Genomic DNA, 13,155 nt, shown 5'->3' with positions numbered 1-13,155 from the left:
TCAGGACAGGGACACCCCTCGGTTAGGCGGCAAGTTTCCTTTTCTAGCCCACAGCAAGAAAGTCCTTTTCTTGGGAGAAAACCGCCCACATCCTAGACATTGCCCTATGGAGGAGGTGGACCATGCCCTTGGTGTGAATACCTCCTTGTGCTGACTATAAAGATGGAGTCTGTGATCAGGTCATACAGAGATATTAATGGTTAGATGAGATTAATCCCGACAAAGAGACTCTGAGGAGCAAGTAAGTGTCTGGGAACTCCAAGGGGAGGCCAGACCTTCATGAGAGCAGGGATGGCACTGACACGAAGCAGCAAAATTTTACCCACATTGTTTGGTGGAACAGGACCTCAATATAAGAATACATATGCACCACTAGAGGTACCATATCAGGGAGGAGAAGGGGAGAAAGGGATGAAACGTGTCACCAAGGCAGAAATGTTGCCATGTAAGTTTATTGAACAAGTGTTTCAAGGATCTAAGGAAATGAGACGAATCGAAGGACAGTTGCTGGGGAAGATCAGCCCATGGGAAGTCATGTGCAAGGGAGCTTGTCTTCCTGGGCTGGACTCCAGCGCAGACTTAGCATTCGGTCATACTCATGAGGTTGAGAGTCCTATTGCTTTCCCTGGTGAGAAAAGAGAATAATTAGGCACAGAGCATATTCGGTGCTGAAGTTCCTCACTTCACTGGCCCAAGTGTTGGCTTCGTGTTGACTGGAGATAAAGAACAGTCTCAAAAGCCCAAACACTCCCTTTCGTTATTATCATTAAAGGAAAAATGAAAGATTCCACACATTTGATACAATCCAACTAGTTTAGTGAAGTACTTTCCACATGGCCTGGTCAGCTTGCGGGACAGATTATGTGCTGGTCAAAATGAGTAAAATGTGTTTAAGTTAACAAAAAAGGAGGCCATGCACACATCACAGAAATGGGCCCCTTGCCTTTTCCCTTAAAATGCAAAAAAACCCCTGGTGTACCATGACTTGTGCAAGGATAGAAGTGTCCAGTATATGCCCTTAAGCAGTTAGTAAAAAATGCATTATGCAAAGAGCCCTGCATTTGTAGTAGGTACAGGAATTAATAATGAAAGGAAGAATTTTGCTCTTGTACATACAGGTAGGCATTGCAGAAAGCACATCTGTTGCTGTATGTTCTGCCATCAGAGCCGCAGTGGGGAAAATATTCCATGGTGCAGATAAGAGAGACTGTTTCGATGCCTTTGCAATGCTCCTGCAAATGGAAGATAGACATGAGTCTCTCTGCCTGAGAGCAACTGTTGTCCCCCCAGCATAAGGAATGACACCCCACTGAGAAATGAACCTCTCTGTAGCACCGTAATAACCCGACCAACTCAAAGTTTCCTCCTAGCGGCAGATGTGGTCTCATACAATTTCTGCTCACTGCCACATCTTTTCCTGTACAGTTACAGAGCAATGGGATGGATGTTGGCTGGTTTATGACTCATGTGAAATTCCCAGAGGATCTCCTCGGGTTTGCGTACCACCGCTCTCCCAGTTTGTAGCCCAGAGCAGAGGATGGTCCCCCATGACTGTAACAGACACTGGACCTCTCTCTTTGCTCCCATCCTTTCCCACTCACTTTTGTGATGTCCTCTTCACAGCGTCCATTCTTTCTTTTGCCAAGATTGGTCTGATGCTCCCTGGAAGAACAACACTTGTTAGCCACTACCCTCCCCATTACAACCACAGTGCAAGAACATAACCTCAATCTCATGTAGTGCACAGGCATTTTCAGATGAATCAGCTCAGCATCATCTGCGCAGCACTAGCAAGAACATGCCCTTATAAACCAGGCACCTGTCTTTCAGAACAACACTCTCCCCAGTTGATGCATCCCCTTTATAGGGCTCTGGGGTCAATGGCAAACACCAAGCATTAAAAAGGGGGTAGTCAGACAGAACCCAGCCAGCACAGGGTTTCGGAGAGAGCCCTTGCACGTGAGTTGGCACTTAAAGACAGATCCAGCCACCACCACCAAGAATCCCCCAGGGAGAAGGACGAGTACTTACAGGTTGTGGGCACACAGTGTGCACTCGCTGGCATAAGTGACACCGTCAGTACCACAGACGGGGTTGTAGATCATCGTGCAGGCCATCAGCTGTCTGCCGTCCTTCAGCATGGAGCTTTGGTACTGGCTGCAGTCGAGCTGGGGAACAGAGACAGCAAAAGCTGCAGCACAGGCTCTGCTCTGTGCAAAGGCACCCGGACACAACCCCCCTGCTTATGCCTCTGCCTTTTAGGGTCTGCCATAGGACGAATTATGGTTATATATTAACTCATTCTTCATGGAAAACTAGCAATTTCCTTTCTTGGCCTTATGCTGGAGAAGATTGCATCAAGGCGTGAAGGCAGACACTACTCATTCAGCTTTGTATTTATCATGATGCCTCCATACCTTGCTGAACTTACCAGGATATTAAAAATGCAGCTCAAAAATAATGTGCAAACTGAAGTGGCATGATTTATGCACTTCCTGTGAGAGAGCTGACTGGGACAAAGGAATTTTTCACAGCCTACAAGAATGGTGGGGAGACGTGCTGACAGGTCTTGTTGCAATGGGTCAGCTCTGAGTGTTGAAATCTGCCAGCAGGACTGACAGCAGTTGAAGCTGATTTACACTGGTTGAAGAACTGGCCTTGTGTTTTAGCACTCCCAGTTTCTCCAGTGTGAGCTCTTCCTCCCTGATTTATGTATCTCACCCGGTCTGAGCACAAAGCATACTCAGGAAACAAAGGAATGACATTTCATAGTTTGTTTGTATAGAAATGAAATATCTGACTTGGGATGTTGACTCTTTCAAACACAAGGTAATGAGATGGCTTTGTTCTTCTATTCCTCAGTGGGTGTAAATTGTTTAGAGCTGGACAAATACAGCTAATCTGGTCTTTTACAAGATTCATTGTTGGTATACGTTAGGTTACATTGCATTTACAAAAAAAAAATACAACCACACAGAGAGGGGTTTGAATCTCCTAGTGCGTTAGGTATGAGCATTCAAATCACAGGCAGGTTCCTAATCTTTGCAGAACACCCTTTTGTAAAACACAAGCATCCAGAAAGCACCAGATACCCTGGGTCCTCTGCATCCCACTCCCATGTTGCCAGAACAGACTGCTAACCTCCTGCAGCAGCTACGATAGACTGCTGTGGGAAAGGGATTTCTTCCTGTAAAGCCTTAAATCATTTATGCTACCTGTCTCATAGCTCATTCCTCACCTGTCCTCTCCTCTTTCTTTTCCTGACTGCATGGAGGAACTGCACAATGATCCTGCTGCCAGGAGGGTGATATTCACCCCCAGAAGAAAGGACAACATGAGCCATGACCCCCAGGAGAGGCTACACCAACAAAACCAACCAGCACTTTTTCAAGTTGTGCCATCGGCACCAGCTTAAGCTCTTATTTTTCGTTCGGTTTTTTCACTTACTTGGGGAGCTTCATCTATGCATCTTCCATCATGCTTCTTGGCAACACTGGTTCCAAATTCACTGGAAGAGAAAGCAGGGTTTAAAATGCTTGTCAAGTAACTCTGTTGAACTCTCAGGGGTGACCTCCAGGGCTTACATGTTATGGGCACACAGTACACAGTCATTGCTGTAGGTGACACCGTCTGTCCCACAGATCTCATGCAGGATGAAGGGACAGGCTGCGATGGCTTCGCCGGTCTTGGTGTTGCTCAGGTATGTGGTACAGTCAACCTGGGGAGAGAAAATAACAGTGGTGGGTCGGCTGCTGGGAGATGGACGAGCGCTTCATCTGCAGTCTGCCCACTCTGATCCTCCAGACTCTAAAGGTTTCTGCCATAGGAAAATCAGAGTTTTTTAAAGCTTATTCTTCCATTAGAAATGAGTTAGATAATTATGGTTGCGTTTGGTATTGTCTGCTAACAGAGGGAAGAAAGGAACAGCTGACCAAAGAGATTATTTTCCTAGACTAGTATGTATGCAAGTTTTAAAAGAAGCATTTAACCCAGAGGAATGTGATTTAAAGTGTTTGACAGCAAGCCCAGTTTGACATAGTTAACTAAATCTAGGATTTTGTTTCAGCTTTTTCAAAACTTTTTCACCAGCTCCTGTTGCAAAACATTTACGATATATAAAATCTAGCAGTTTAAATATTTAAGGATAAATAGACAAACATCTATTGGAAGTCAGTCTACACTAGCTAAGCATCACTGACACTTCACTGTCATTTTGCAGTTTCCCCAATGCAGTGTCTCTTATTACCCATATTTCCCATGAGAGCAAATTAAAGCAAAGACAGCATTTTAACAGCATGACTTTACTATAGAAAATACATTGCAGTCCCTCAGGATGCATGAAGTTATTTTCGGTGCTTGAGAGCTGCTCTGCATAAGCAGAATAAATGCCTTGAGATATTATCAGCACATACTGTTACTGCGCAGGATAATAAAGCTATTTCTGTATGCATATCTGGGACCAGATTTTTCCTGGCTGACCAGAGCACGACGATTTTTTTAACCTGCCTATCCAGTGGATGAATACATGGACATCTAACGCAGCTTTCTGTCTTGCTCTCCTACTGTGCTAAAATGGGCTGCAGCGTTCTTGGGGTGCCTCTGATGATTTCTGTTCAGAGATCTGCAGTACTGGGACATTTTGTGCCTGAAGTCCTGGCCTGTTCCTGTTCTCTTTTGCCCTCCTGTACAGCACATTGGCAGCAACTGCTGTGAGCAGCTAGAGAACAACAGCACCAGCATGAACTCCGTGAATCAGAATCACCCCCCTCCATGTACCGGGAGCACGGCTGGTGCCCTGAGGCCGGCCAGGCTCCTCCTGGAGGCTGGAGAGAAAGTAGGAGCTGGTGCTTATTTTACAGCTAGTCCACTTACAGGGCTGCTTTCATCCTTGCATCTTCCCTCATGGCTTTTCTTAATGTGAGTCCCATGTTCTCTGAAACGGAGACGTTGGTGTTAGTGTGCTCACTGGCTAAGCCCTGTGACACCCAGGTGCCGCAGAAAGCAAACCAAATTCATACTCAATACGTATGATAAAGGAGGTAACTGATTGTCTAATGGACCAGCTTCTCCCGGTCATTAGCAAGCATAATCCTAAGCAGCAACACACCTATCAGGTCTCCTCACTTGTGCTCTGCAGCAGCCCCATCCACTCTCAACCCTATCCGAATACCACAGCCCCCACAGTGTGCTCAGATCCAGAGCTGGCTCTCCCACAGCTCCCCCAGGGAGCACAAACAGAGCACCAGGGGAAAAAAAAAAATTAAAAAAAAAAAAAAAATCAAGGTGACAAGAGCTTCAGGATGTTGAAAGAGAAACAGAGACATATAGACATGTTGGTATAAAAAAAAAAAAGCCACCTGGAGCACTAAACTATGGCTAGTCATTCCAAAAGAGAGTCCCCTGTACAGTACTTACACGTTATGGGCGCAGATCCCACATTCATTGTCATAAGTAAACCCATCTGTGCCACAGACTGGGAGCAGGATCCTTGGACAGCGTACATGGGCTTTACCATCCTTAAAAATTCTTGATGGATATTGACTGCAATCAATCTACAAAAAGCAGGAGTGTCAAGCCTGGGGAAGTCCTTGTTCTCCAAGAAAAACCCCCGACATAACCTCCTGCCGTGTCTTTTATGCTAGGATGCTGAGACAACACCAGTGCTATGTTTCAGTTCTCTCAAATCCAGGCTGAGTCAGTTCTGCACGAATCCTCTCATGCACAGAGGGAACTGCACAGCACTGCAGAGATGGCAAATCACTAGGGCAAGCAGCTCGGTCAATCCCAAATGCAAGATAGGCCAGAAAAGCAAAAAAGAGAAAAGCTCAGTCTTCTTTTCATTCTGCCATGTAGATATAAACAAACCCCTAAAATAGCAAAGGAATTTGGACTTTGCTGACAATGCTTTTGAAGAGCATCCTCAAAAGACGACATGAGCCCAAACTGACCGATTTTCACACTTATATGTTGGCGTGTCCTAGACACCAGCTCTAAGACTTCTTGGGTGATACACTCAGGTCAAAACTTCAGGTGTGTTCCATACACCAGGCCATACCATGACTCTAAAGGTTGGTGTAGGTATGAATTTGTAATGTAAACTCTGTGCTTAACTCCCATGCAACCCATCTGCCAGGGCTGTGCAGGCAAGGAGGACAGGAGGGTTTTGTAGGTATCCTCAACACAAGGGGCTGACAGGACTTAATAGACATGTGGAGAAAGCCAGGCTTCAGGTCAGCTCACTTTGAGTAGATGTAGCCTCGGGGAACCTTCCAGTTGATACAGCTAGGAGGAGAAATATGCCTGATATTGAAAACTTACCTCAGAAGTCTCCTGTCTGCATTTTCCATTATGCTTTTTGCTAACATGTGTCCCGTGTTCTCTGGAAGAGGGAAACAATAAAGTTGAGGAACTAAATGCTTAATCTCTTGGTCTCAGTCACGTGCAAAGTGAAGGAAAGCACTGCTTCAGACTCTGTAAGGGTATATCAGAATAGCTACATTACTTTACTCATTAACTAGCTTATCACATCTTCTCATAACATGCAATTTAAAGCAATATTCTGAACTATTCATTCCTCTGCTCAGTCACTGCCCTGCCCACAGACTAAGCCAAAGAGCTGCCATCTGACTCTAAAAGATTTCCCCTCATGAGCACAAAGACTATCAGAAGGAAACTCAAGGTAAATCCAAAACCAATCCAGTTTTTAAGAGATTTGAAGAAACAGGCATAAGCAGAGATGTATAAGGATGTTTCTCAGGATGGCAAAGCATTGCTGGCTACTAAGGAGTCCCGTATGTATCGCACTTACCCATTGTGGGCACAGATCCCACATTCGTTATCATACGTAACGCCATCTGTGCCGCAAACTGGACTCAGGATCCTCGGACAGGATACTAATACTTTGCCATCTTTAACAGCTTTTGGGTACTTACTGCAGTCAGGCTGTCAAAATAAGAAGAATTAGCTCTGGCAGATCCCTTACTATGTGAGAAAAGTTGATGCAAAATATTTTCATTCTGTGTCCCAGCCGACATTGTTTCTGCAACAGGACAAAGCCCTGATCTACTGAAGCTAAAACTTCAATCAGAAATGAGCTTTCTGAATATTATCCTAGTTCTCTAGGAGTCAAAAAAAAAAAAACAAAACTACCATCAAAAAAACAGTCTTGAATTTAGCAGGAAACATTTTTCACCAGCTGGAAATATGACTAATACTGTTTTGGTTTGTGTTGGTTTTCTCCCCACTGCTCCAGCTCTGTGACTACTTATTACTTCAGATTCCCTGTAGTTAAGCAGAGGTTTTGAAAGGATAGAGGGGAAAAAAATGGTCATCTATCAGTTGAAGAATGCACTTTCTACACCCCAGTTTTTTGGTGATGAAATATAGCAGCTTCTCTTCCTGAGGCACCAAACTGTTGGCCCCATAAAATATATACAACAAACTATATTCTAAAAATACATATGCTTAGTGCTCTCACTATGTGAAAGCAACCAGCACGGGAGCTTTGAATCCCTGTTGCAAAGGGTGGAAACACTTGCGATCTCCAGAAAGAAAACTGCCAACCTGCACAGCATGTTGGCAAACAAAATCTTGGGCCTGGGCACAAAAGCCAGCTTCGTATGTAGGGAAGTGAATTCTGCAGCACTGGCTCACTGCAGCCTCTCATTTCACAGCCATCTCCTTTCTCCTTTGTTGGTGTGGTATGCATGGGGGGACCTTCTCTTTGGAGCAGAGAAGAGGCAAAATCCACCCTCACTGTGCGGAAAGGCATAGCATGGACTAGGACCCTCCTAAGCCTTGTCATATGGTCCTCTTGTAGTTTCCTAAGAAGATCTGTGTGGTTCTCAGTATTTTGTCTATTAACAGCCCTAAGGGATCAACTTATCACTTCTATTCCACTTACAATGGTAGTCTGCTTGCATTCTCCATCATATATTTTGCTGATGTTGGCGTGATGTTCTCTGAAAGAAAGAGATGCTTTGGTTAGAAGCCTTGAGAATGACTTTCCCGATTACACTCCAGGAACTGGGCCAAGAAACCAAGATGCCACCCTTCTCGTGGGACACTACAACTGCTTGACTTGTCTGAACGCACCCCACAGAGGGTAGCAGCAAATGAACAGCATTTCCATATCATATGGTAACTAGGCATTAGGAGTAATTAGGTGTTACAAGTAACACTTTGATCAGCTCATGGCTCTGCTCTGGGTTGTCCTCTGGTTGTTTTATGATTCCCCTCATGAGCACAGACAGAAAATGGGGAAGAAAACTCAGGAATTATAAGCAGCCAGCTCTAAAGAGCTTACAGAGATACCTGCCTTAACAAAGACTAGTGTTTTGCAGAAGTGCTTCTGAGACACTTATATACCACTAATTATCAAGAAGGATGCTCTGTACTTGGAAGTCCAAAGACAGGACTTACGCATTATAGGCACAGATCCCACATTCATTGTCATAAGTGAAGCTGTCTGAGCCGCAGACTGGTTTCAGTATCCTTGGGCATGCTATCAGGACGTGATCATCTTTTACAGTTCTTCGGTACCCACTGCAATCAACCTGTAAAAACAGCAGGAACAGAGGAAGAAAAAAATCCAACATTTTTGATGTAAAGATATAACGCTCCTGCGAAGTCTGATTACTCTTGTTCAACCTTTGGGGACAAATCCAGCATCAAACTAATCCTGCTATCAAAAGTGGAAGCCAGAGTCAGTTCTGTGGGAATTCTCTCCTGCTGAAAAACACAGCATAGCAAGAAGGACTGTGATTTGGATTTCGGGAGGTCCATCACGAGATCTTGTTGGAGCTATTGAGGTGGTGAGATCCAACCTTCAGCCAACACAACATTTTCATTTTGTTCCTGATCACAGATGCTAGAATTCTGAATTAGAAAAGCACAGAGGCATGGTACCAGACAGCCCATAAAAACCCTCTCAGCTCTGGTTATTGCCAGATTCTAATTCCCTTTGGGCTGTGCACATTCTGTTTTCCTGTTGTGTGGTGGTTGGAATGTCCCCTTTCACAGCCAGCTGAAGTCTTTCATAGACAACTTCTTACCGGAGTGGTTTTCGGCTCGCATTCTCCATCATGTGCCTTCTCCACACTGGCCCTGTGTTGCCTAGAAGAAAGCAGGCCCGCATCAGGGGTGGCAGAGAGCAGCATCGCCTCGAGGCTGGCGGTGTCGGTACCCAGCTGCTAACTCACGTGCTCCTCTGCCCGGTCCATCTTCGGGGGACGGAGCTGCCACCCTTACCTCGAGTCCCTCGCCCTGCAGCTTCTGTTTCCAGCCACACTCACCTGTTGTAGAGGCAGATCCCACACTCGTTGCTGTATGTGGTGCCGTCGGTGCCGCAGATGGGCTCCAGGTTCCTTGGGCAAGCTACCCAGCCCGTCCCATCCTTGCCGATGCCACTGGAATACTGGCTGCAATCAACCTGAGAAAGCAGCATAGAATCAGCCCCAACGTTGGCTGCCGCATGGGAAGAAACCCCATGCAGCCTCCCACCACTGCAGCCACAGTGCCTGCCACTCCTGCCAGGAGGTAAATCGGAGGTTAAATTAGAGGTATTGTTTTGAACCTGCTCAGGCAGTCAGGGGCGAATCTTCTCTACAAAAGTTTCTGATTATGCTTTCCTGCTGGGTTCTGGGGGAGGCAGGGCACAGAGGAAGGGTTGCAGGGGGGGAGATGGTACCTAATGAATGCAGCTGGTAATTGGGAGCCTGGCTGCACACCAGAGCCCCTCAGCTCAACATCGGATCATTTCCAACTGTGCTGCTGTCTCTGGTGAGCTACAGGAGCCTCGTAACAGCGTGGGAAGAACCTGTAGATAAGTCCATCACACAGACCCTGCTGTTTTCCTCTGTATGATATAGATATAGAAAAAACCTATGCAAAGAACACACAGTTCTTTGGGTCTTACTGCATAGGAAAAAAAATATCAGAATCGGTGTCTTTGATTCTTTCTAGCATTTCACCCTAAGATAGTATTCCTCATGGTGAGGTAACCTACTGCCTTTGGCTTGGAGCAAGTCAATTATGGCTAAGACTTAATATAATATGATTGTATAATTACTTTTTGTTTTCTTCATTTTATTTGACGAACTAAAAATATCATTAAAAATGAGTCATCTTTTACTTTCTCATGAAATTCACAATATCATTCAATAATGCATTGGCAAATATTATTTGAACAGCCAAGCTTTCATTACATTTAATCCACTTGCTCATCAGGTAATTACATACTGTTTCTACTTTATTCTGTTCTGTTCCAGATTTCTGGTAAATAGATCTGTAGCTCACCTCAATTCCAAACGCAATACCTGAAAGAAAAAAACAGAGACAGAAAAGAAAAAAAAATTATTGATATGCAGAGATCATATATGTAAATCTTTTAATGAAATTGTTAAATTTAGTTACTGTTGTTGACTAGTTTACAGGGTTTAGGAAAATATGGAGTTTTACATTATGACAGTAAATGGTCATAAGGTGTATTAAAAGTTACAAAATAAAGTTTCATTGCACGTTTGAGGGGAAATAAAACAGGGGAGAGCACATATCTTAATCCATCCCTAGGATGACACAGGTGCTTTCAATCTGGTACTCTTGGATTTTAACCTTTTCTAAGAGAATTTGCATTTGACTTTCAAAAGTTTGGACACGTGTTTAAGATGGCTGTCGACCACTGGCACTGGTCATCCAAACACGTCCTTCCTAGTTACTGGGAACAGCACAGTAAACTTAGAGAGCAATGCTAGAGGTTAAATTTTGCATTCATATTGCTTACGTGGATACAGATGCCATTTCTGACAGTTTTGCTTTGCCTTTACAGACAGCACTTCCACGTGCCAACTCTCACCCTGCACTAGGGCTGCTCTTGCAGCAATTTGCTCCTAGAAACCAAGAAGATTAAAACAGTCACCTGTATGAGGTTTGCTAAACCCTCAGTCTTGAAGCCTAATTTTGTTGCTACACCATCTCGGGAAGAATATTTCTTCAGGGAACATGGCCCTCCTCCGTGTTACAAGACCTAAATGCTTTTACTGAAATGAAAACTCAGCTCTGATTCACAGCCAGATCAATCTCCGCAATATCCCAGGAAACACTCACCTAAGCAGCAGCAAAGGGCCAGAGCTGCCTTCACGAAAACCCCCGTGATCTTCATGGCAGACAGAGGAACGGCCGCCGCGCAGCCTGCGAACTCCCCGTGCGGGAGAGGAAGAGTGCGGGGAGGAGCAGGAATATATAGCACACCAGGGCATCAAGTGGTCCCACCTCGTTAGGTAATGATCCAAGTCTGTCATCACCATTCAAAGCCAAAAACGTGTTTACACAGCTCTGTATTTCTAGCTAATGATTGACACGGGCACGGATGCCAAGAAGGGGACTTTTGCGTGGCAGGTGGGGAGCGGGGAGCCCTCTGCTCCTGGATGGACCTGCCCCAGCCCTGGGCTGCCCCCCGTGTGGCTGCGGCACATGCCAGGCTCACATCTCCCCTGCGACTGCCTAAATGCAATTAGATCCTTCTCCTCCTCCGTAGTTTTCAACTGAGCTGCCAGTTGATAACAGAAACCCTCATTATTTAACCTCAGAGCATGATTTTGTACGCTCCACCACTGTATTTCATCCCAGTTTGAACCCAGGCAATTTCAGCCCAGAAGGTCACCCTGCGCTCTGCGGGAGAAATCCTGCTCTTCTCCTGCTTTAGAAGAACTCAGCGGTGGTCTGCTCCATGTGCCAATTTTTTCTGTACTACGGCAAGGAGCAAAAATATTAAGTTTGTCCTAAAACTCCATCTTTTTGGCTGTTCATTGATAACTCCCTCTACTCACCTGCTACCACCTCCTCCATGGCCAGTTCCTGACCCACCTCACAAAGCCCAAATGACACTGTCCCACAGGGCAGCAGGCCAAATGCTTTTGATGTTTGCATAGACTAGATGTACTTTATTTCCTTTATCTAGGAAGTCAGCCAGCTTTGTAAAGATTGATATTAGCCCACGCATGGTTTCCTTCCTGAGAATTCACTGCGTATGTTATCTCTTTACACTTTATATCTTTAGTTTTCTTCAAATTTTTCCTGAAGGTTTGCCCACTATTAAGGTAAAACAACTTGGATTGGTCCTGAATGCTTTCTTGTCCTTTATTCAAGGACATTTTTGGCAATGTGAGATTGGTCTCACTCCCAGTCTTAATTAGGGTCCTAAATTCTCCCAGGTTTCTCACTAAATTTTAATCTTTCAAATTCTGTACTTGGTAATCAAAATCCTTACTTGCAGATCTATTTATGACATAATTTAAACAGAGTGAGCTTGTGTTGAATCATCCTAGTTTTATTTTCTAAGAGAAGGACATCTCCAACATCTTTCTCACTTGAAAAGCAAATCCACAATAATGCAATTTTGGGGATTACCTAATGGAAAATCCTATTTGCTTTCATATCCAGGAGGTCTGCTAATGTTAGTAGTTTGCAGCGTACATCTGCAAAGCCAAAGTCTCCCCAAATGCCACCATTTCCAGCTACATTAATCTCTACTGACATTAGAGAGATCTCTATTCATATATCTTGTTTTCGTTCCTTCCCCCTGATATTCAGCCTTGTCTCCTGTCCCTTATCTCAGTTCCACCAAGTGTCAAGGACTCCAGACCTTTGGACAAACTCAGGCCTCGATGACAAGGACCTCTGTTCATCCTGATTACAATATCCATCTCTCAGAGCTTATTCCAGCCAAGACTATCATCAATTACTGCTTCCTGGCAGAGGAAAAAATGTATCTTGACAACTTAATTGCCGGACTCTGTAAAAGCTGCCATGGTCAAGCAAATTCCTGCCAATGTCCACAGAGATGACACCTGAACCTTATCGGAAAGGAGATACTATTTGCAAACCAAATCTGCGGTTAAAATAGATTGACTCAGCATGTTCTGTCAAGATCACAGCACTTCCTTTCCAGCTAAGTTATTAAATTTAGAGAATAGTTCGCAATAGGAAGCAGATTAAAGGGGCAGAACAGCAAACACCTGTCAAGGATCTAGAGAAGGAACTGGGATCTAGAAGACATCACCACAGCTATAGCATGTCTGTCGTCCCCTGCGTCAGCCAAGGCACATAGTGCTCAGCTTTGGGCTCCTGCCCTGTGCACAAGAAGATCCACGCTGCGAC

General features: G+C 44.8%; 1 protein-coding gene across 1 annotated transcript; it reads right to left on the bottom strand.

The window, feature by feature from the left end:
* Positions 1-436: 436 nt before the first annotated feature.
* Positions 437-11,186, bottom strand: LOC135993824 (ovoinhibitor-like). The gene is made up of 16 exons (XM_065643935.1): positions 11,104-11,186; positions 10,297-10,316; positions 9,294-9,430; positions 9,054-9,114; positions 8,422-8,555; positions 7,904-7,961; positions 6,809-6,942; positions 6,319-6,379; positions 5,416-5,552; positions 4,873-4,933; positions 3,585-3,718; positions 3,448-3,508; positions 2,032-2,168; positions 1,602-1,662; positions 1,117-1,232; positions 437-625 (listed from the first exon to the last, which is right to left on the bottom strand). Exons 1-16 carry the CDS (start codon positions 11,156-11,158, stop codon positions 580-582), a joined length of 1,413 nt encoding a protein of 470 aa, XP_065500007.1. The 5' UTR covers positions 11,159-11,186; the 3' UTR covers positions 437-579.
* Between the last annotated feature and the right edge of the window lie 1,969 nt (positions 11,187-13,155).

Source organism: Caloenas nicobarica, chromosome 13 (genome assembly GCF_036013445.1).
Source record: "Caloenas nicobarica isolate bCalNic1 chromosome 13, bCalNic1.hap1, whole genome shotgun sequence".
NCBI lineage: Eukaryota > Metazoa > Chordata > Aves > Columbiformes > Columbidae > Caloenas > Caloenas nicobarica.
This window is presented reverse-complemented; position numbering and strand designations above follow the sequence as displayed.